This window comes from Phalaenopsis equestris, unplaced genomic scaffold (genome assembly GCF_001263595.1).
Source record: "Phalaenopsis equestris unplaced genomic scaffold, ASM126359v1 Scaffold001022, whole genome shotgun sequence".
Lineage (NCBI taxonomy): Eukaryota > Viridiplantae > Streptophyta > Magnoliopsida > Asparagales > Orchidaceae > Phalaenopsis > Phalaenopsis equestris.
The window spans coordinates 264,509-289,757 of NW_018165461.1; the positions used below are offsets into that span (position 1 = coordinate 264,509).

Here is a 25,249-nt window from a genome sequence, read left to right on the forward strand (position 1 = left end):
ACTAAATTGGCCACAGTCAAAAAATTGGAATATTTTGAAGCTTAACATCATTCAATTTTGGAATGATTCTTAACAAACCCAACAATATTAAACGTGCATACACTTTTATTGTTGATGTCATTTTAACTACAAATTGACTGTATAGGTAGACTGGAAAACAATCCTTTGATCTAGCTAGTGTGTTGTGGCTAACATGAGTTAATACAAATTTTGATAAAAAAAATGTTTTGAAACATTCATTGATGATCGCGCTCATTTGTGCTAGATCAACTTGATGGACGAAAAAAGTTATGCCATGATTGAAAATCAATTTCAGAAAAAAAATATGTAATTCTATACTTCGATAATAGAGAAGGGAATTTAATGAACACGTCATTTGAGAGAAAAATGCATTAAACAATAATCTACTGTAAGGACAATAAAACGGCATTGCAATGCATAAAAACAAAAGTTTGCTTAATGTTTCACAAGCTATAAAGATTTCCATGAACATACCAAATCCTTATAGAGTGATGCTATTTACATAAAACGTTGTTTGTTTAAGAGAATGTCAAATCATATTTGAAAGTAAAAAAACACCTCATAGTGTTTAGGAATATTTTCCTAAAAAATATGAATATGTTCTAGTTTACATATAAATGACTTCAGTCACACTGTTTGATACCAGAGTTAGCCAAAAATCCGACAGGAACATAGATTTTATTGCACGAAAAAACAACAGGTTACAACCAAGAATAAAAAACTGGAAAGAAAATAGAGCATACACTAGTATCCCACCAAGGCTAGACAGAACAACTAGTGAACCAGCGGTGAGGTGGCTAGGAACATGGGGGAGAGAGGCGAAAGTGAGCATGGTGAGATAGAGGAGGGACGGTTGCAGCTAGGAGAAGGCAGGGAGGGTCAGCAGCAACTTCAGGTCGCTGAAAGGGTGCAAGAGACGAGATCGGCAGAGAGCTAGTGGAACAGGTAAAGGTTGGTAGCGGGTAAAGGGTGGGAAGGGAAGCGGCTGTGGTCGGGGAAGGGGGTTGGAGGGCATGGAAACTGGTTGTTGGAGGAAGACTGGCGGCTAATTGGGAAGGTTGGGAACAGGGTAGTGGGATGGGGTAAGCTTGGCGGCAAATAAACAAAGGAGATGGGGGTGCAAGGAAGATGATAGCAACAAAAAAGGAAAGATACAGATCACCTCAAGACAAGTTACAACCCAAGCACCTTCTCGCTGTCAAATACAGCCATAGAACGAAAAATGGACGTCGACAGCTGTCCTGACAGAAGTCTCAAAGCAAAAAATTAATCTTAATGAAATAAAATAATATATATATATAGTAGTAGATAAATAGGAAGGGAAAGAATCCTCCCCTTAGGCAGCAACCTTAGCCAAAAACCAAAGGGTTAGTCAAACCCCTTGTGGCTCCTTTGTTAAACAGGTTCAAGAGCTAGTTCAGCCCCTAAGTGAGCCCTGCGTCACTCTCCCGGGATTGGGAGCTTCGACCTCATTTGTCAAAGCTTGTGTTGACACGTTGACAGTGACGGAGTTGAAATCTATCAAATTTCAAAGATCTTCGACTACGACCATAGTAGCACCTAGATCCCATGGACAGTTGCACTGTCCCCTAAAGCACCTGAGAATTTTCCAGCACTTCCAATCAAACATCCATTTCGGTCCAATCTTCTAGGACTGCTCGTCACGCATATAATATTGAATCCTCCTAAAGTAAACCGCGGTTGGCTCACCCTACTATGATATAATGATAGTTTGAGTCTCTATGAATAGTGTTAGCCATTGCGGTAAGGTATCGATCATGATTTCCTAAAATTTCCTCTGTTGTGAATGTCCCAAGTTTGGAATCGACGCCTCATTCATATCATCCCCTATCTTCACCAAAACTGATCCCGCCAACGTTCCTCTGCTGGCAAGGGCACCTATAGACTTGAACTCTGTAGAAGGTATAAGGACAATATGCTTACCTCCTTTATGAAGGAGTGGGTGTTCCTAAAGCAATCATGTTGAGTACTACGGTCGAATTGTCACGGTCTCCCCAACATGTGTCAAGCATCCATGGGTACCACGTCACACCACATCTGATCCTGCAGCTGGTCTCTAATAAAAAACTCCATTAGGCACTTCCTGTCAATGCTGACTCTGTTCTTCTTCAATCACGTCAGAGAATAAGGGTGGGAATGCCTTTGAGTTATGACGCCCAATTTATTCATTATCTTCATAAACGCCAATTTCTTGTTCCTCTATCGATGATGAGACTGTATATCTTGTTCACAGTGCAATTGGTATAGAATAAGTTATGACGAAACCACTACGGCTCCCTCGTATCCTCAGTCTGTAAGACCAGTCGAAGCACGGTCATCTTGCCCTCAATCGGTGGAAGGTGGTACATGTCATCCTATTCTTCAGTTCTCTCTTTGTCGCTAACCTCCTCCACTGCACCCTGCACGGTAACGGACACAAGTCGACTCATCGGGCAACTGGAGTCGATGTGTTTAAATTCATCACATCTAAAACATTTTCGGAGTGGGACTATACTAGGAGTGCTACTCTTCTCGAGACATGACTAAGATTGATTAGATACAAATGGACATAATATTTGGAATAATAACATAATTTCCTTTTTACAATAAATCTGTCCCTGTCGATTCCCCCAAAAAAATTTCAAGTTCAGGGAAAGGTTAATCCACTTTTTTTGAAGAAAACAAGCTGAAATTTAAAAAAAAAATTATTTGCGCACCATCCATTAAAATTAACAGGAATGAGTCGGGAATAAATGAATGCTCACATAGACCTTAAATTCATCAATATAGTCTAATTGAACAAACTGACTCATAGTTTAGGAAAGCCATGACTAGGGATTAAGTAGGATGCAGAAATCAGACCAAAAAAATAGTAGAATGAGACAGTGTTCGCTAACTACATAAATATTTAACATTTGGAAGAATGAACGTCTATTTATGCAGTACAAAATAAAATGATAACCAAGTTGAATTAAGCTAAACCACAGTTGCATGCATAGCTGATTTCACCTTAAATGCAATCAGAAACCAAAGCATTACCGTTCATCTCTTCAAGTTTTCGACAAAATTATCACTCTAAATTCAAGCTTGAATTTTGCTAGTAAATCTAAATGATACCTTCTAGCCAACCATAAAAGAGCTGATGTGGAACCTATGCCCGCAAACTCATTTGGAGAGCCACGAACTTGCCCTGCTGCATCTTTGCTTTTGAATTCCCCTGGGTAAGACCAGACTAAACACGGGAGTGGCCCATCGGATGGGCTGTAACCAGGAGGCAAATAAAGAGTTGCAGTAAGTTGAACATCATCCTTCCTCTTGTACCTCACCATCTCCTTCTGCAACTCAGCCAGTTGTGGATACGGGTGGGGAAAATTCGTAATTTGAATAGTTTTTTTGTCTGGCCAGCTTTGTATGAAATATTGTGTGTTTTCAGTTTTTGATTCTTTGGAAGTAAGTATCTTTAGTTGCTCGATATTTAGCAAGTCATCATTATAATCCGACATCAATGCAACAACTGATTCATAATATTTTTCTCTGTCACTTTGCCATATTCGTTCTTTCTTTCCTTCTTGTCTGTCAACAGGATTCCTCTTAGAATTCAGTGAAATATATGATTTCAACAAGTAGGTAATAGAAACTTACATATCAAATAAATCTAAGAATGGAACATTTCCTTCTGGTGTTGCACCTCTTCCGTTTAGTAAAATGTAAATTCCTTCATCTTTGTTTCTTATTTTTGCAATAACATATGTTCCTTCAGCTGTTCGCCGCATCATTGGAGATCCTGGATCAGAGTAGACATCTTCTGATGATCTATCGAATAGTATTCGTGGGTTTACATCCTTGTGGCCTGGAGAAATTGCCCAAGTTTTTGTCCGACGAGTTTTATACCAAGACTCGTATACCAAGGCGAGGGAGTCATCACACCAGGAGATACCCCTACACAATATAAGAGAAGAATAGATATGACAAATATGATTCTAAAAAAGGGTAACTAAATAAAATAAAGAAAACAAAGTATATATAAGACAAGTTCTTTGATTTGATTACCGAGTATATACATTTAAAGTTATATCTGTGTTGTATGTAAAGTTACTAAAGAAGAACACTTGGTTCATGTCCTTCATAACCCAAGTATAGTGCAAAGAATGTTATTTCACTTTATAACTCGGTTCATTCATTATCTAAGTAAATCCCGTCAAATTAACCACATTATTTAACCTGGACAAGCTGCATCTACATTCAAAGTTATATCTGACTTGTATGTAAAGTTACTAAAGTAAAAGAATATTGGTTCATGTCCATCGTAACCCTAGTATAGAGCAAAGAAAGTTATTTCACTTTATAGTTCGTTTCTTTTATTATCTAAGTAAATCCGGTCAAGTTAACCACATTATTTAACCTGCACAAACTTGATAACAAAAGCAGGCCAAGCCACCCAATAGTAACTAGAATTAAAGAGTATTCCCTCAGAACAATTGGCCAAGCTATGGGATTACACCATTCCTTTTACTCACCAACCGCATTTTTATCATGAGTTTTTTCAGTGGTAGTACAAAAAAAATTTCCAAATTTATAAGCAGCACCAGGGGAAGTATGAAAGAATAGTCTTCTAACTTCTTAGTTCCATAGTCCACAGAGGAAAAAGAAGGATTAAGGAGCAGTTTGTTTTGCTTGCTTGGTTTAATTTATTGCACATGAACGCTTGTGTAAAGTAAAACATTGCAATACTGATTTGTAATTTTTAAAAACATGCTCCCTATAAAGCAACATTATACTTTTATGAATCTATTAAAGCAAATTAAAAAAAAAAAAAAAAAAACATTAATGGTTCTTAGCTATTACATGATTATTAACAATAAATGGTATTCATGTAGCATTATCGTCAAATGTGTGGTTCTATTTGAGGACTACAAAGATTAAAAGTCAGAAACCTAACAAGGTCACTAAAAACCAAATGTCAGATCATTTTATTTCTTAAAGAATGGCCACTATTCACATATGCACAAAAATTCCAACTCTCAATTTATAAAAAATTATAAAAAAAAACTGCAGTTTGTATGAATCACATTACCTCCCAATTCACATAAAAAAAAAAAGAAATAAGAAAAAACATGGCATACCCATAGCGAAGATCAAGTTTATGCAAGATATCAGGTTTTTCTCCGTTTCTAAACTCAGCTGGCTGTGTATAAACAATATCGCGTGGTGAAACTTCCACTTTGGCATCGCCTCCATCTTGCGTCTCTACCCTACAAGATTATCCATTCTAAATGAGACAAAAAGAAGAACAAACATAATGGAGTTTCAGGTTTATCATCAGCTAAAAATGGGGGAAAAGTTAAGATAATCCCAAACATTAAGCAGTCAAGACTTCAGAATAATAAGCACTGTGAGATGAAGTACATCACTTGATTATTAAAAATATTGATCTGAAACTACTAAAATTCGAACAAATGGCAATAAAGTTTAGGGTAATACAATTTGGACACATTAATCACAAGTTCAGCTATGACCATTTGTTATGGAGTATACTAAGTTATAAGCAATCTTTTCAAAGTTTCAATATGTGAGTATTCACTCATGCTAATGTTTGCATTCCTGTAAGTTGGCTTGTATTAGTAAAACTGGAAAGCACTTTAGTCCTTCAAGAAACATTATATTGGGAAAAGTAGAAAGACGTGTAAGAAGAAATGAAACATATAAAAAAATTAAACTGATAAAAGATATCTTGTAGAGGTATGGGGAGATAAAACAAATTTGTACGGGTTCGAAGTACCTTTCTCCCAGTTAAGTTACTTTATAAGATACTATGTCTCTCCAACCAGGTTTTATGGAATTTTGAGGCTTCATATCTGAAAATTCACCTTCAAATGTGAACAAAAGAGTTGGAAGTGTGATAGGAATAATATCATCAAATTTGAAACAAGTTTCTCATTAATGAGGAGGACGTCAGGATGTTTCCTAGCATACTATTGACATGACTTAAAAAATGTTTAGAATGGTAAATTAAGAATCACGTACTAAACCAAGAGTTGCCAAAAAAATATTATTCAAAAACATGGTTAACATGAAGGAAACACGTGAATGAGATCCTTAAATTCTTTTAAGATTATATCATAATCATTTTTACAAATTAAAATACTTTATAAACTGTATATCAAAATTAATAGTATGATTATAGAAAATCTAGTTTTAGATTTATAAAAAACTGATTTAATTACAATTAGTTAAATAATGCAAGGATATGGTAACTAAATTAATGCATCAGCCTAGCTATGTTACCAATTGCTGATTTTGAAAACCAGATAATTGATTAAATAGCAGATTCAAGGTGCCCAATAGGACAGTATACAGCATATATTTTACAAAAATAAACAAATATTTAATAGATGCATTAATTTAATAAAAAAAAGTAATTCACAAAAAATTGTGCCTTCTTTTCATTAGGTTGATAATATGAACACTATTTCTTTTGTACACCTTAGAAGTTCCTCATCTAACTCGTACTACTCAATAATGGACATGTAGGTGTCTCAATATTGAGAAAGATTACTCTCACACTCTCTTAGCAACTCTTATCTCATGATAGTTTGTTTTTGAACTTCTGAAGAAAAATCTTTCTCTAAAAAATAATTAATCAAACATATATAATGATGTTTGGATGAAGAGACATGTTACCCAACCATAAAAACCATTCAAAACTATGTTTGGATGAGGAGATGCATCTTATTAACAAAAAAATATTATCCCTTTTTTATTTATATAATGCTGCTCTTATACTAACTTAGATAATCATGTTATCAAAGAAATCAATTAATTCAAAACTAGTTGATTGGGCCATAAAAAAACATTGTGACAAAAAATAATAAATGCAAATGCTTTCTTTTATATTTTATATCACAAAAATTTTGGAAGAAGCAACAACTTAGAATTCAATAATTCTAAATTCCATTAACTATTTGTCTAAAAGTAAATAAAAAATGGCATGAAAAACTATAAACCTTGAACTTCAAGCTACAATAAAATAGACAAAATTTATTAAAATCTTAAATCCACATCTAGTTCATTATTTTTAATGTTACGTCAAAAAAAATTTTAAACTGCACCATGACGCGGGAGCAACAGAATTACGGGGCATGCAAGAAGTTTGCAATATTGTGGAATTGAAGGATCTTGTGATTCTGAGACAATCCAAAATGAGTAACGCGAATTATCATTGAGAGTAACAACTCCAATATCATCTCTTCTCTTCAAAAGTCTACCACTAGTAATGCTTAGAGGGATCAGCCACAGAATTGCAATGATTTTGACTTCTTCAATGCTTTCAAACAGGTGTTGTGCTTACACATTCCTGGACAATGCAACAAAGTGGCTCATTTTCGTGCCAACTTGGCTTTAGATGATCGTTTTTTTTGGAAACATGTAAGTACGATAATGAACTTTCTTCTATCCTTTTAGATGATAGATCACACTTTTATATAAGCCTGGTACTTTTTTCCCTCATTCTTTAACTTTTGTAACATTTTGATATTTTAATGCAAAATGCACATCTTTCAAAGAAAATCTCATCCGGTTGGCAAATTCAGCAAGAAATGTTTCCTTTTCTAGCTTATTTCTTATCCCATTTCTTCTAATTAGGGTTTCATTCTAGTAGGAGATTATTAATATGCTATTTTCTATTTTGGGGATTATTAACAGTTGTGTTTGTGTTTTGGATACTGTGCTCTCTGTTTTATGCTTTTTAGAGTGTTGTATAATTTCGTTTGCAAGTGGTATGCTTGTAGCTTGCTCAGGAATAGGTAGTAAATCCACCTCACAACCCATACCCCGCCGTTTCGCCGTTGGCTCGTTGCCCCTGCTGTTTGACAGCAGAAAGCTGTTGTTGGGCAACAGAAAACAGCAGTTTTCTGCTTCCAGTTCGCTGTCCAATTGTAGTTCATGCTGGAATTCATTCCTTCCACGTTCTTTGCCCCTCCTATAACTTCCTATCTCTTTCCTGTATTCCCTCACGCCTTCAAGGAGCCCTAGAATGGTTTCATACTTTCCTGAAATTATAGATATAATTACTAAAGAAAATGAATAGTCCATTGTTTTTTATTCATTACATAGAGATTGATCCTTCATTCATAGTTCCCACTTAAGAGCTAGGTTGACTCCGTTGGCGTCTCTAAATACATCTTAGTTTTTTTAGTACCATTGATTCTATAATAAATAATAATTTTATAATTTGATTATAAATTAAGTGCTCTTACTATGCAAAAGCAAATCAACATTCAAGATAATTATTTTTTCTAACTTCAGAAAGAAGGAATTTATTCCATCATGTAAGTTAACATTTTTGGCTATTTAATCAATTATGTTCCAAAAGTTAAACAAGATGACTCTTTATGTATCAAATAAACAAAGAACAATTCATAAATATGAGTCGTTAATTGCTTGGGATTAAGATTAATCTATGTACGATCATCATGTTTATTTCATTTGAATAATTATTTAAAAATGAAATTATTTATGATTCAAAATAATCTTGTTTAGGTATCAAATAATCATATTATACAAAGTATTTTCATTGTTAATGACTCACACATTAAAAGATTGTACAAGGCAATCTCATAATGAAAGTGCAACGTGTCAATAATTTAGGATTAGGATTCAAATATAAATTTATTAATTAAAAATACTTTTTACATTATTTTAATTAAGCATTATCCATTTGTATATGATGCATACATACTATGTTTATGATCACATCAATAACCATGAAATTTTAATGACATGTAAATTATTAACATGTAAGCATAAAACATAAACATAAAATATTATTTTATATAATTAATGAACAATTGATGAGTCAAATAAAATTCTTATTATCTCTAAACATTAGTTTGTAGTCTAGAAAAAACTTGCACTTATGCATCACATTTAAAAACCATAAGTTTATTTTTATTTATCATTTTTAACAACTGAAAGCTACTTGACTTGGTCGCTTCCACACCTCCTATCTTCTCTCCATATTTGTGACAATTGGTTTACGTTTCACTCCTTTAATTTCACATGAACCAAAAAAGTAAGTATTTGGTGTGTAATACACATATTTGGGGATTAGTTTGGGATAAAACTCTAAAATGGTTCCCCCGATTATTCATACATAACCAACTTAATCCAAGAATATCACATTTCTCCAATTTAATCACTCGACCATATAAAAATAATCCAAAACCATCTCTCCGGACTAAGTTGAGATCAAGTTAAATTTCTACATGAGGGACCATTTTGAATCATTTTTTTAATAATTTATGGATTAAATTGAAGAAATGTGATATCCTTGGACTAAATTAGAGAAATGTGATAGTCCGAGACTAAATTGATATAGTCGATAGATTATTTCAGAATATATGAGTCTCGTTCCCAAATATTTTTACTTCTTCTCTTTTTGTCACTTGTGCCTAGACTGCACATAACCCCATTCCTAGGTCCACCTATTTAAGATAGTTGAAAGCCATATATTGCGATGAGGGAGAAAGAGGCGCCTATTATATCATATGGATTCTAACAAAATTTTGCAATAACAAGCCTCCAATCATTTTTTTGTTGGCCATAACCTTATCCATTGGCGAACAAGTGACTCTTTGAGCTCGATCATTGCATAATCAAAGTTGTTGTCATATGTCATCATCTCTAAAATAGGTGAAACTATAAGAATGGCAAACAAGTGACTCTCGAGCTCGATTATTGCATAATCAACATTGTTGTCATATGTCATCATATCTAAAATAGGTGAAACTATGAGAATATAAAAGACACGACTATTGTGAAATTTATAATGCAATTCCTTCTTCATTATGGTGCTATGTTGGTGATTGCCCCAAAAGGAGTCTTTGATAATCATTACTCCAATCTTCTTCATTTCTTGCTCTTTCTTGCTCTTTCAATAGACTAATGTAGGTCTTACCTCTTTTGGTAATGGCCCCAAAGGAGTCTTTGATCATAACGTGATCACCCATAGCAAATTTGATATTATTAACTATTGTTAGACGTAAATACTTTATATAGACACAAGAGAAGATGGCTTATATAATACTCAACGATTATCAACGATGCATGAGAAGACTTGTTTCGTCCACGAGAATCACCAATAAATGTTTCCTAAGGGGGAGGATAGTGCTCAAGGTTTGGGATAAGCCTAATGATGACGATGTGTTTCAGCAAAGATGTAAAAGTGGCAAGAGTGACATCAACTACAAGAAACCACCATACCTCAAAATAAGGTGAGCCCCTATAATACCACTCTAAAAAAGCGCAATGAAAAGAAAATTATCTAAATATAAGAAACTTCATCATCATCATAACTAGTCTTATCCTAACTAATTAGAGTTCTCTTTATGACTCATTTTTCATTCACTCTTATTGAGTTCAACCTACGATGTCTAACACATATTAGCTTAGATCCTCCCCTCCTTCCAAATCCTTTAACATTGATTTTATCTACTTCTCTAAAAAAATTGCTCACCTATGTAAGCGGTGATCCATATTTCTGATTCCATCATCAAATATTAAATTCTGGCACTTGCATCTATCCAGTAGAAAATATTTTAATGGTCATTTTAATACAGCTGAGATGTTTACAATTTTCAGAGAAGATGAATTTAATATAAAATCAAGATTGAATAGACAAATGCTTCCTTCACAGAATCATTACTAAAGAAAAACAAATATAAAAATTTGTTCTTTTTCTTAAAGAAAATAATGGATATTTTTTCCTCAAAGAAAATAGCCTGGTCTGATCAACCTTATTTGTTTTAACAAGTACAAGCAAGTGGTTAGAATATAGAGACTCTCTCCACTTTTGTAATGATTTAAAACCAAGAACACCAGACATTTTAAAGCTTCAAACCATCAGCCTGGCTTTATCAAAAGCTCAAACCAACAGAAGTATCTTTTGTAACTCTCAACGTACTAAAGACTATTCGTCACAGCAGTTTATAATGAAACATAAACAAAATTTCAGTTTATTATATCGATATAAGCTTCAATTGATTCCTACTTGTTTCCACCACTAACATCAAGCACAATAGCGTATACTGGGGGGAAATAAGGAGTGAGAGAAGTAAGAGGCAGAGAGCAGCCATAAATTATAACTACGCCTACGGATTAATTTTCTATTACTCTTAATTTCTCTTTCAAAAAATATAAACAAGAAAAGTGGAACGAGCAAAATTACCAGTAAATTGTTGAAGGCTTGTCTGGTCTCCAGTTAACTGAACGCTTTCCCCTACGCACGCTGTTAAAAGCAATCGGAATATGTTCAGCAAGTGGTAAGTCGCATATTTCTTTAATAAACTCCCCATCGGCAGTCCATAAATCAACTTTCTCTGGAAATCGTGAGCAGGGAACCATGAATGAATATGGCCGGTGGATATGGGACACTAATAAGTATTTCCCATCAGGAGATGGATCAACTGATGTATAAAGAGCAGGAGGCCCAATTGGTTTCATTTTCCCATCTGAGGCCAATAACAGCTGTGTAACAGCATAGTAGTCAAACAAATCTTTGTCATGTTCATCTTTCAGCAGATCTTGGAAAGTTCTAACTTGAACAATTTTCTGCTTCTCATTTGATTGAATTTTTGGGCTTGCAGGAACCAGGGGTTTCTTCGGTGGTGATCCACGATTAACAGGAATGGAGCAAACTAATAATGTTGAATCATCAACCCAAACAAAGCTACATAATCATCATATAAAGATGTTAGTAAATGATGTAAGAGCATGTTTGGGATCACTTTTGAATTTAATTTTTTGCTCCTATTTTAAAAGCATATCAGTTCAGTGCATTTTTTGTATGTTTTATATTTTGCTTTTGAAAACAAATTAGCTTATTTTTAAAATCACTTTTTAAAAACAATTAAAAATGTTACAACATACAAAACATATTTCATTTAAAGTAAAAACATAAACAAAATAAATAAATAAAAATAAAATAAAATAAAATAACAAAAAATCAAAATCAAAAGTGATCCCAAACGGCACATAAGTTAATACTAACTTCTCAAATATCGCATTCAAACATATATCATCTGACTGAAAAAGTGGCTTAGCCTTTCCCGAATCAACATCTGCAATCCATACTCTCAACTTGCTGCATTTGTTGTCTTCCTAGTTCAACATATGGGCATATGAGTGCATTCTAAAATAATACAAAGAAAAAAATAATATCAAATGATCATCTAGTCACCTCATCTGTACGAATGCTGAAAGCCAAATGACGTCCATCTGTTGACCTAGTTTTAAATAAAGTTAATGATTAATTGCAGAAAAAAAAGGACTAGAGTAAAAGAATACTCGGATTTTTTATGACATCCAATTTAAACTGAATACATTAAAATAAATGTAATGATTGCATTACCAATAAAATTAGTTAAAACAAAAGGAAATGGCTGTCTTACTGACATTGCGGTGGACAAATTAATATATATTGTATATAAGAAACTGAATTTGGATCATAGTATTAGCGAATGAAGAAATTAGTGCTGATTTTTTGGCTGCCATGGCTATCACTTAAAAAGGCAGTTTTTAGAATTATGATTTTGATTGGTGCTGAATCATAGGACAATTGGATCTCAAAATATCCAGGTTTATACTAATTATTACACAATTATTTGGGATATACAAAAGGTATCTTGTGCGGAAATTATGGAAGTCAGTTTGTGCAGAATTAGTTTATGACGCAATCGAACATTTAACAGGGACAATGTGAGAATCAGGATTCATAAAGTCTACCTAACAAGTGGTATAAATAGCTGAGATAAGGTTTGAAGACAAGATACGATGCAGCAGCAGAAGATAGAAGACCCACCGGCAATCTTATAATAGATATATTTGCAGCAAATAGAAAGTATAGTTAAACACAGCATAAAGGTAAGAAGACATGGTTACAGTATATAAAGCAGTTGGTGAATATTCAGTAAAGAGCACATCTCAACAATCAGTTGTAACCCGGCAATCAGTTGTAACAACCCAGGAGACAGGGTTGTTATTCTCGTACACTGCTATCAGGTATCTTGAAGTAAGCAGAAACTGATTTGGTGCTTTCAGCGTTATTATCCCTTGACAAGCTGATGGGTCTTAAATAGACTTACAGTTTGGAACAAAGCAGACTAAAGCTTGATTTGGATATAGCTTTAGTAAATATGTCAGCTGACCGATCTTGGGTGTTAATGTGATGAACATGAAGTTATTTGGAGTTGATCTGATCTTTTGATTAAGTGATAATCAATCTCAATATACTTTGTGCGAGCATAAAAAACAGAATTGCTCGCAAGCATCATGACTAAGATATTATCACAATAGACAGGAGTTGGTTGAAGTAAAACTAGATCAAAGTCAATAAGTAGGCCACGAAGCCATAAGATATCTGAAGTGGCTGCAGCCAGAGCAGGATATACAGCTTCAGTAAAGGATTTGGCTATTGTATATTGTTTCTTAACTGTTCATGCAAAAAGTGTCACCCAAGAAAAAACAAAAACCAATGATAGATTTGTGATTACTCCAATCAATAGCCCAGTCAAAATCAGAATAAGTGTGTAGAGTGAGGTTAGTTGGTTGAATAAGAAGTCCGAATTGATTGGTTACTTGTAAATATTGAAGTAGCATCTTGAATAGCTAACAATGATACGTGGTTGGTTTGTGCATATGTCGACTCCAAAAGTTGATGGAAAATGATATATTTGGCCTAGTAATAGTAAGATAAGGATCCAGTGAATTGTCTGCATAGGGTCGGGTTGCTGAAAAGACTTTCAAAGATAGAGTCATGGTGCTTCTTAGTCGGTACAGGAGTGGAAACGGCTTCGCAGCCATCCATTTCAGTCATGTCTAAGAGCTGTAAAAGATACCTTTGCTGGCAAAAGAACAGATAGTTGTCTGTCCTGTAAACTTCAATTGCCAGGAAATGATAAACTGGAAAATTTTATTTCATTTAAAATCTGGAATTTAATTTGGATAAAACTGTTAAAATAGTTTGTGAGTTATTCCCAATTATAAGAATAGCATCCATATATAAGATCAATAATATTATCCTTGCCTTGATGAGATATGAGACGTGTTGGATCAGCTTTGTTGAATTTGAAACCTAACCTGAGAAAGAATTCAGATAGAGTAGCAAATGTTGTGGATGGAGCCCGGTTAAGCACAAAAAAAAAAAAGAAAAAAAAGGTGTTTTCCCCCTCCTGCCTCCCGTTCCCATCTCCCGCTCCTCTGTCGCGAAATGTCGCGACCGTTCCCAACTCTCCTTTCGTTTTCGCGAATCAGTGCCAGCCCCCGCTCCCGCCTCCCGCCTCCCGCCTCCCGCTCCTCTGTCGCGAAATGTTGCGACCGTTCCCAACTCTCCTTTCGTTTTCGTGAATCGGCCCCAGCTCCCGCCCTGTGAAGCGAAGCAATGTTTCACACATTTAAGTCGCAAACAGGCAGCATTTCCACTGTGGTGCGTGTGGTTCGAACGACAAGAAGAAATCGCATGACTCTCTTTTTGATTTTGCACGACCTCTTTTGTGTTCTTCTTCGGCATATTTGCTTCCTCGAGATAAAGGAAGAGAAGTGCAAGTAGTAGTTCCTTGCAGCAGAAGAAAGTAGAAAGAATAAGAAGATTGATCTCCTTTGGTTTCTTCTTGGTGGCTTCTGGCAGGAAATAAATTGGATTTATTGGGGAAAAAACATGAAAAGATTGATGAGGCTGAATAGAATCTGTTAGATCAACAAGTTTTGGGGGTTATTCAATTGACCTATCGAGGTCCGTTGCTTACGTCGTCAAGGAGATTATAACTGTAGATCTCATGGTAACCTTATCAGGTATGTATGAAAAACCATTGGCGAATAACAATGTATACTTGATGAAGAAGTTATTCAATTTGAAGATGGTAGAAGGTATTTCTGTTGCTCAACACCTGAATGATTTCAATATTATCACAAATTAATTGTCGTCTGTTGAAATTGATTTTGATGATGAGATACGTGTGTTGATATTGTTGGTATCATTGTCAAATAATTGAGAAGTCATGAGTATGGCAATTAGCAGTTCTGTATGTAAATCTAAACTAAAATATGATGATATTCGTGATTTGATTTTGGCTGAGGAGGTGCACATGAAAGATTCTGGCGAGATCTGAGGTTCGAGTTCGGCATTGAATGTTGATTTCAGAGGGAGATCGCAGAACATGAACTCAAATAGAGGGAGATCAAAATCAAAGTTTGGTCAGCAGACAACCTGCTGGAATTGTGGCAAGGCTGGCCACATAAAGAGGAACTGCAAGAATCCCAAGAAAATGGAGAATGAAAGCGCAAATGTGGTATCTGAAGAAGTACAAGATGCACTTTTGCTGGCAATTCATAGTTTTGTTGATAAATGGATATTGGATTCAGAAGCTTCTTTTCATACAACATTCCATCGAGAATTGATGCGAAATTATGTTGCAGGTGACTTTGAGAAAGTATATCTGGCAAATGGAGAAGAGTTGAATATGGTAAAGTGGGTCCCGGTCACCCATTCTGATTGTTCCACAAACATATTGTAGAAAACCACAGAGCTATAAAGAAATCTTGCAAGATGAAAATTCGAGCAAGTGGGAGCTGGCAGAACTTCCACCAGAGAAGATGGCATTACACAACAAGTGGGTGTACATGGTGAAAACTGAGTATGATAGCGGTAAGAGGTACAAGGCTAGACTTGTTGAAAAAACTTTCAGCAGAGGCAGAATATTGCCCATGCAGTGGGAGTTGTAAGCAAAGACAAGAGTAACTCAGGAAATAAGTTGGAGGTGCAAGGCTATGTGGACCTTGCTGATATGTTGACTAAGGGTGTTACTCTTAAGAAACTGAAGTTGTACACAACTTCAATTGATCTTTTGGTGTGAAGACAGAAGCTTTGAGTTGCAGAGGTGAAAGATTCATGTTTGAAGAAAAGGGTGACGCTACCAGCGAAGGAGATCAGTTTGAGAAAGGAGATGTTGTCTGTGTATCGGTCTCCAAGTGGGAGATTTGTTGTGGATGCAGGCCGGTTAAGCACAAAAAAGGTGTTTTTCCAGCTCCCGCCTTTCCTTGTGTTTTCGCGAATCGGCGCCCGCTCCCACTCCCGCCCTATGAAGCGAGGTGATGCTTCGCACCTTTAAATCACGAACAGGCAGCAGTTCCACTACGCTGCGTGTGGTTTGAACGAGAAGAAAAAATCGCACGGCTCTCTTGATTTTGCACGGCCTCTTTTGTGTTCTTCTTTAGCAGGTTTGCTTTCTCAGGATAAATGAAGAGAAGTGCAAGGAGTAGTTCCTTGCAGCAGAAAGAAGTAGAAAGAATAAGAAAATTATTCTCCATTGGCTTCTTCTTGGTGACTTGTGGCAGAAAAGAAATTGGATTTATTTCTCTTGTAAGTTTATCTTCTTCGGTGTATCTCAGTGTAGAGAGAGAAGAAGAGAATGCAAGGAAGTGAGAGATCCCTCTTGTAAGTCGAGACGATCTACTGGTGTATATTGCTCAAGTAGTAGAATCCTTTGCAACTCCGTGAACATAGACAATTTGTCGAACCACGTAAATTTGTGTGTTCCTAAATTCACGTAAATTTGTGTGTTCCGTTGTGTTACTATTTTCTGGTGTGAATTTTCTCGTTCTATTTTTCGATTCGTCAAAGATCGTTCTTCTATTATATCTATACCACAACAACAAATCATTGGCAGGGAGCTTGTTCAAGACCATATAATGTCTTTCTGAGTAGGCAAACAAGATTAGGAAATTGATGACCAATAAAGGTCATGTAAGAATGCATTCGAAACATCAAATTAAAGAATAGGCCATTGTTTAAGAAAATCTATGATAAATAGGATGCAAAGAGTGGGCATCTTATCAATGGACTGAATGTGATATCAGAGTTAACCCAAAAATCACAAAGAAAGGATAATTTTATTGCTGAAATTCAAAAGGGTTATAAAACAAGACTAAACAGGAAAGAAAACACAACAAGACACCAATATTCAGTTAGGGCAGGATAAGACCATCGTTGGGTGGTGGTGTAAGGTTATTGGGATTGGTGGCGACAAAACAGATGTGTGTAGAAAAGGTTGTGGTTGCAGCAGGTAGCAGGAAAGTGGAGTTGGCAGTTCTAGCTGGCAGGAGTAGGGATGATTGTAGCAAGGGAAACGATAGGGACCAGGTGGCTGTAAGCAAAAAGGGAAAGGAGAGCGGCAGTTACAACAGGTGAGTAAGACTAGAGGGGTGGTGTTTGCGGCTGTAGGAGGGGAACCAGCGGGGTCTAGCGGCTGGAAACATAAATGCTAGGAGAAGAGTTTGAGGGCTGAGGCAAACAGCATTGTTGCAGTCCTTGGGCGGACTGGCAATGGCAGCAGCGGAAGGGAGGATGTGGAGGATGTTATAACACTCAGCTGATTGTAGTCAATTAATAGTCGTTTGGATCCATACATCCAAACTCCAGCATATCCACTTTGATGCCAAAATCTCTATGTCCTCCATATGTAGTCTCTTCTCCCGATTTCCTCTGATACTAATTTCTAAAGTTTTGAGGTCTATCTTCCTCATTAATGAAGTCAAGTCCAAGGAAGGGGATTCAGATCCTCGTACCTTTCTCCCCTTCAACTCTCCATATTGCAATCGAGGATAATCTACCTTTGGATGTCACATCCATCTCCACAAGCCTATGTTGAAGATAACAGATTTCTCGCTGCATCTCTTCTTGAGTAAGTTAAGGCATGTATCTCCATGATGGCATGGTTAAGGTTTGGGATTTATGGGATTGGTAAGGGCATTTGGTGGTAGGAAAGAAAAAATTTTAGTGGAGATGATTCGAGATATGGCGAATGCTCGGAAACCCGAGAATAGAATTAGGATTAAGCTACCTCTGATACTAATTGATACCAAAGCTAACCCAAAAACCACAACGGAATGATAATTTTATTACTGAAATTCAAAGGGGTTACAAAAAAAACTCGGAACAAGAAAGAAAATACAACAAGACACCAATATCTTGTAAGGGTGGGATAGGAGAACTGATGGTTGATGGTGTAAAATGATCGGGATTGGTGGCGGCAAGCCGAATGGGTGTAGGAAAGGTTGTGGTTGCAGTAGGTAGCGAGAAAGTGGGGTTGGCAGTTGTAGCTAAGGTGAGTAGGGACGGTTGTAGCAAGGGAAATGACAATGGCCCAGTAGTTGGAAGCAGAAACGAGTAAGAGAGCGGCCAGTTGCAGCAAATGAGAGGAGGATTCACGGCTATAGCTGGGAGATTAGGGCGACTGTAGCAAGGTAACCAGCACGGCCCAGGCGATTGGAAGCAAAAACGACAGGGGCTGCAGTAGACAGCAACACTGCTGTCCTTGGGCGGGCTGCAATAAGTACGGCGACAGCGGAAACAAAAGGGACATTGCGAAGGATTCGAGAGTTGGGGATAAACGCCACCTCAGAGCGAGATACAATCAAAGCAGAACTCGTCCTCAGAGAAAACCCTAAAAGGAAAAAACTAAGGATGTTAACGGGCTTCCTGACTGAAAACTCAGCAAAAACTAACCATAAATAAAGAAAAGAGCATATTTATAATAGTATATAACTAAGGAGGGGGAGGCCCTCCCCCTTTGGTGGCCAACCTAGCTAAGACCAAGGGTTGGTCAGCCCTTGCCCTTTTAGCTAAACCTATTTTAGGATTCATATAAGAGTTATTTATACTCATTTTCATATCAATAAAATAATTTTGCATTATCCTAAACTTCAACATGGTATCAGAGACATGAAACAAATCCTAGTGTCTCTTGCCGCGGGAAAAATTCCTATTCCCTGCAGCCAGCAATCTCTTTTCAATTTTTTCGCTGGAAACTTCCTCTACCTATAGGCCCCGCTGCCTAAACTCCCTCATGCAGCCTTTCCCGCCACTAGAACTCCCTCCTACAGTCTTTCCAGTCGCTAGAATTCTCTCCCTGCATGTCCTATCCGTCAAAACACCACCTAAAAAGGATTCATGAAGCTACTGAGAAGGCCAAAATTGAACTTTCTTCCATGTCCCAAACTGATATTAACCTCCCCTTGATAACAACTGATGCAACAAAAGCAAAGCATCTAAATATTACTTTGACAAGATCTAAATTTGAGTCCTTGGAGAATAATTTGATTGAGAGGACTAGAAATCCATGCAGGGGTTTAAAGTATGTAGGAATAGCTTCTAAAGAAGTGGATGAGGTTCTACAATAGCCTCAATCTTGGCCAAAGCAATCTTAACGACAACTTTTGATACAATATACCCCAGTAAACAAGTGCATATTCAGAAAGTGACACTTTATCGAGTTTCCATTCAATTGTATTGTCTGAAGCGCATAAAAAACCTCTCGTAAGTATTTCAAGTGATCCTACACCGAAAAATTGTATACCAATATATCATCAAATATAACAAAATATACAATAATAAATTTTTTTATGAAGGCCAAAAATACTTGGTTTATCAACCCTATGAAAGTACTCGGAATATTGAACAAGCCAAAGGGCATGACTGTCCACTCACACAATCCATCACGAGCCTTGAAAGCTATCTTCCCTCATCTCCAGGTCACATCCAAATGTAGTGATAACCACTGTTCAAATCGATCTTGAAGAAAATGCTAGCCCATGCAAATAATCCAACAAATCATCCAATTGTGGAATTGAGATTTGATACTAAATGGTAATTCTATTCTCAATACTACTATCAATACACATGTGAAAACATTCATCCTTTTTAGCACAATCAGAGTTGAACCTGCATACAGGCTAGTAGTTTCATGAACTAAAACTCATATCATCCAGTCTGCAATGTGCTTCTACAATTCCTCATACTCGGTTGGCCACATCATGTAAGCAAATTGATTTGAAAGAGCTAATCCTGAGATGAAATCTATATAGCGTGATGGATCCATCTCAATGGTGGCAACTCATGAGGCATACTGTTAATAAGGACATACTGAAACTCCTTCTACGGGGGATTTCACTATCTCTGATATCAACACCTCGAACTCACTATCTTCTATAACCACCAATTATAGTCCTAATGGTGTCTCCTTAAGGCCTAAAAAAAATTAGTGTGTGGCACCGTAGTCTCCAACTGTAAAAATGTCGATGACATCAAACTCTCCAAGATAAAAGTATAAAACGCATTCTATTCTTGATAAAAAATATATGTTTTTGTAGCCATCATAACTTGTGCAAATCATACTGCTAAAGGTGGCCCAATAGATGTAACAAACATCCATAGGCACAAAATCACACCACATTTACTCTATAAACTTATCTGCAATAGGAAACTCAACTAGGCTTCTCCTATCAACCATATTCTCATTCCTTTCTTCAACAAAAATAAAGAATATGACTATATGTATTGTATGATGAGGCTCAATTTTGTCCATCATGTGAATGAACATTATATTCTCATAATTGGTTCCATCAATGATAAAATTGCATATGTTTTCCTTCACAATCCAATAAGTACGAAAGATATTATAGTAGAGCCACTACTGCTCTCTATTACGATCAATTGAAAGGACTCACTAAAGAACTATTATCTCTCACTCATCAATAGGCATTTAATACTCCTCAAATCCTCACCTTCTCCTATATCTTCAATGTTATTGTCCACTTCTTGCATGAGTCCCTAATCAGTGAAAGAAATCATCTTCTTGTACATGTAATTAAATGTCATGTGCACAAAGTAATGGAGCTTGAAGCAATTCCTGGATGGAAGGATCGTGAGGATGTTGGAACCCCCCACCTTCTCTCTGCCCTTGGTCAATTTCTCACATTGGGCTTAATTTGGGTGTTCTAGTATATGTACTCTTGTTATTTGAGCTTAGGGTCAAGCCCCAACTATAGGGTATGGCAATCCTCAGGTGATAATGTTACTTCTCAACCTTCAAAAGTAGGATATGTAAGTCAAGTAGAGACTGATATGGCTACAATCGTACCACTTTACTAATAGATGGTTTCAACACCCTAAAGGACCTTACCACTATATACTCCTCTAACTCCACTCACTCATATTTCAAGATGATTTATTCAAATTCAGTCGTATAACACTTCACAGATAAATCTCACTGGTGCAGATTGTGAAATTTTAAGAACAAATCATATCGACAATTAGGAAGTATATTTGTGTTGCATCTCCCACTTCATTTTAGATCATATAGTAATATTTATTATTCCCTTTTGTGCCTAAGGAACTTCTGATTTTTCCATCGCAAGAAAGTGCATTTCATGACTTCGATCAATGTTAATTTGACTCTCATATCTTATAGAACATCCTTGTAGTCAAATATTCATTCAATGAACTTATCTGGGTCTATGTGACCGTCAAATTCTCACTTCAGTCATTATCCCTTTTCTGATATTCAATGTCAAATCACCAAGGCATTAATTCATTACTAAATTCTTTTTGATGGAAGGGGTTAAAAATTTCTCCTCTCAATCTTGCGTGTTACCATTAAGGCTATGAATAATTCTTTGAGTTATCCTATAAAGTTCGACAAATCTTCGCTGCAATTAAAAGATTTTTTGTTACATATCCTCCATTGTAAGCTCTTGAACACTCCTTTTTGTGTTTCTTCTTGGAGGCATAAGGGGTCCTCCCCAATTTAGTATTGCGGACAATGGAAAGTGTTAACCGAAACTGAAAAAAAGTGTGGGGTGCTTAATTAAATGGTTAGGGTTTGAATTGGTGGATGTGTGGGCCATTTAAGAATTAAAATTTATATCGACGATAAGATCGAAGATTAGGGTTAGAAATTTGGATTGGAACCTCATTTAGATCTAAATGACACTAATCTAGGATTCCTAGATGAAGTAGAAGGATCAATAAGGAAATTTGAAAGGTTGTAAGAGATGAAAAAAGGAAAAAAGGGCAACTACTTTTCCAGTTTACGATGGGCGCCCTTCAAGAAAATAGGAACAAACATCAAGGAGGCTCAATGACCTATTCACAATCAAACCACGAACATAAAACCTGAGAGAGAAGATATATACAGCACTGCATGAGCCAAATTGCAAAGAAAACAATCTCCAACTTATCTTATATCCAAGCAAAAGTAACCTAACATGTTTTAAAAAGCATATTTATACTAAGGCAAATAAAAACCTAATTATATTTAAAAAAAAGCAAATCAAAGGGCGCACAATGGTCGGCTTGCCCCTGTAGGCAGGAAAAATCCGATAATGAGATGTTTTGGGTGGAAATCTAGCTTCCCATCCCGCATGGACAAAATTCAAGCTTCTGCATCACATTGCCTCTGCTTAAAGGAATAAACCAATCTATCAAAAGACTTTAAAATTTCCACTAACCTGCTTAATGTGTTATTTGCATTCATAGTCTTTGCCAACTTCTTTTAGCACATAAAATGACATGATCATTTTTATAAAGTAGTAAATTTTCAATGTCTTAGAAATACGTAACAAGTAACCCTAATCACCGCATGAAACAAGCATGTCTTGCACTCCCACAATATAAAGAGAGAGAAAAAAAAAAGGAAAAACTTCTTTTCTTGAGAAATTTTCATTCAATATTTTCAAAGTTGACTTGGCGTCAGTGTAAAACTTACTTCTGATGTCAGGAATAGTTGCAGTGTTGAAGTCAATTTTGTTTTAGTTTATTTATACTTTTTAATTTAAAATTATAAAAAACTATATTGAAAATATTATTTCAAAGATTTTAAGATATGAAATAGATTTTTTCAACGATACCAAGTTCTCCATAATCCCTAATAGATTAAAAATGGTATGTCAGCACCATGATATGACTCACATGCCCCTGGACCAGTATGATAACCACTGTCTTTCAAGTTACAATTACATTATTGTGTAATTATTACTTAAGAAAATAATAAATACATAATAATTAATTAAAGTTATGCATTTCATAAATAAATTTTGATGATGAGACTGAATACATTTAGTCAATACATTAGATGATTTTCTAAATTAGAAGCAGATTAATATCTTGCTATAATTATTTTATTTAAAAACCCAATAACATTTGGCACTTTAAATTGTATAAAAATTATTACTATAAGAGGTAGGGCAATGCTTAGGTTAGCTTCATTGTGACATGAAGGCCTCAAGTTTAAAACACATAAATAACCTCTAAATAATATATGGATAAAACTCCCTAGATCAAACCATCCCCCGTATATTCCATTAGCAGAAAGCCTCATACAATGATAATTATAGAATAACAATTTTGAAAAATCCATTTAAAATTTTTAAATAAAACCATTTGCTCTTAAAAATAATGTTTTGAACTGTTTCCTTCCACTTATTCTAAATAAAAATTTTATCCATTATAAAGTAAATACATTAGTTTTGGTCCTTTCGGATGGTCTTTCAAACCATGATCTCATGCAATGATCAATTAGGAAACATATCTTTATCGTTTGAAAAGATACAGTATATTTAAAAAAAATTAAATAAAGAGCAAAATTAACTAACGGAAGAAAGTGACTTATGGAAATTCTTAAATGCAAATCCAACCAAATGCCAACTTCTTTCACTGCTTTAAATGGTCTCTTACTAGTTCACTCCTCGGAAATGAAAATATTGTCAACTTATTTTACAAATAAAACATTTTTTATTGACATTACAGCATCAGTTAAATATAAATCATATTAATCAAGCATCTTTTGATTCAAATAAACCCACAAAATGAGCTATAACAAAGCTCATTATCTAATAGAGACGAGAAGTACACTTTGTTTACAAAGTCCAAACAACATAGAATCAACTTCATTTGTCTTCACTCAACTATTTATTGAAGGTTTTATGAATCCTTTATCATCACTCATTTCGTTGACAGTGTGTGGTGTTAACTCTAACTAATGGGACGCCATTTTTTGTGTGAATCCTTGATTTTAACCTTTAAAACACCTTTTTAATAGGCTACCCCTTCATTGTTGCAGCTATTGCTCTTTACTGCATGTTCTAAACGCCTAAGTATAACCATTAAAATCCTATCTTCAATAGGTTATATTGTCATGATCAAACGATACAATTATGTTGCACTCAAACCTTCCAAGTTTTGTGAAACTTTCCCCATATATATTCACATTTGCATCCATAAAAAAAGGGAGTAACATCAATGTATCATAAGGTAACAACATGCAATTTGCTTTAGGCGGTACTGATATATAAACAAAATGTTTAAGTAAAAAATGAACTCTGTGCTTTCCACAACAAATACGCAATAAAAATCTTAAGCTTGATATTAGTTTTCTGAAAAAAATTTAGAGAACTAAATAATTTTGTGAGAATGAAAACCCATAGTTAAGAACCTAAATTTGAGTATACCAGCTAACAAAATTGATCTTTGAGCCATCGGGAAAGCCATGCACCTCCTTCTCCGGGCCAAGTGTGCCATCACTCAATAAAGAATGGATCACTATGCCAGTGTAGAAAGACCTAAATGCATATACTATTAGGTATCTTGCATCAAAACATGTAAATACTAAGAGGCCGTTTGGAATCACTTTTGATTTTTATAATTTTTTTTTATTTTGTATTGTTAATATATTTACTTAAATAAAATAATGTTTGGTATGGTATAACATGTTATAGTTATTTTTAAAACACTCAACACAACATTTTGATGTTTTGAGTGTTTTTAAAAACAAGATAATTTATATTTTAAAACAAAAAATAAAAACATGCAAAAAGTGAACCAAACAAACATGTTATTTAAATAAAAACAAAAGTGATACCAAACAAGCCCTAAACATCAATTTAACAAATCTAACTCAAATGGCTGGTAAATCCAATGGCATACAATCTACTCCTTGAATTAGCACTTCCATCAATCCTTATTCCAGCAAGCTTTTCTTCTGGTCTTGCAAGCTCTGACAAGGGTGGCAAAGATCTGCGCTTCAGGAAAAGTATCTTATCTCTATGGGGGGAAAACGATAATGCAGGAATGGGAGGTGCATCTACAATGTCTCTTATCTCCTTAGGAGGAAGTTGGTATCCAAATAGCAAATCTGAACCAAATAAGACAACCAGCAATGAGTTAATATCTTTTCTTTCGGTTAAAATCAACCTAAACAATATTTTTTTGCAATATAGCAATAGGGATGGAACCAGGTTATGTCCAAGGTGGGCAATTTGAGATTTATCTATATAGGTAGTAAAATTTAATATTTTTTTGTTAAGTACAATTTCATAAATTTGCCCCCACTTCCCCTCGCAC

At 35.4% G+C, this 25,249-nt stretch overlaps 1 protein-coding gene across 1 annotated transcript in view; it reads right to left on the bottom strand.

Annotated features, from left to right (window-relative positions):
• LOC110032765 (probable glutamyl endopeptidase, chloroplastic) overlaps positions 1 to 25,249 on the bottom strand; it is a 49,345-nt gene that overhangs the window by 23,017 nt on the left and 1,079 nt on the right. Inside the window, exons 2-9 of the mRNA XM_020736513.1 lie at positions 24,833 to 25,040; positions 24,358 to 24,468; positions 12,257 to 12,302; positions 12,068 to 12,177; positions 11,246 to 11,746; positions 5,145 to 5,273; positions 3,664 to 3,960; positions 3,139 to 3,594 (exon numbers count right to left, since the gene is read on the bottom strand). Coding sequence (XP_020592172.1) covers positions 3,139 to 3,594; positions 3,664 to 3,960; positions 5,145 to 5,273; positions 11,246 to 11,746; positions 12,068 to 12,177; positions 12,257 to 12,302; positions 24,358 to 24,468; positions 24,833 to 25,040 — 1,858 coding nt within the window. The remainder of the gene's footprint in view (positions 1 to 3,138; positions 3,595 to 3,663; positions 3,961 to 5,144; positions 5,274 to 11,245; positions 11,747 to 12,067; positions 12,178 to 12,256; positions 12,303 to 24,357; positions 24,469 to 24,832; positions 25,041 to 25,249) is intronic.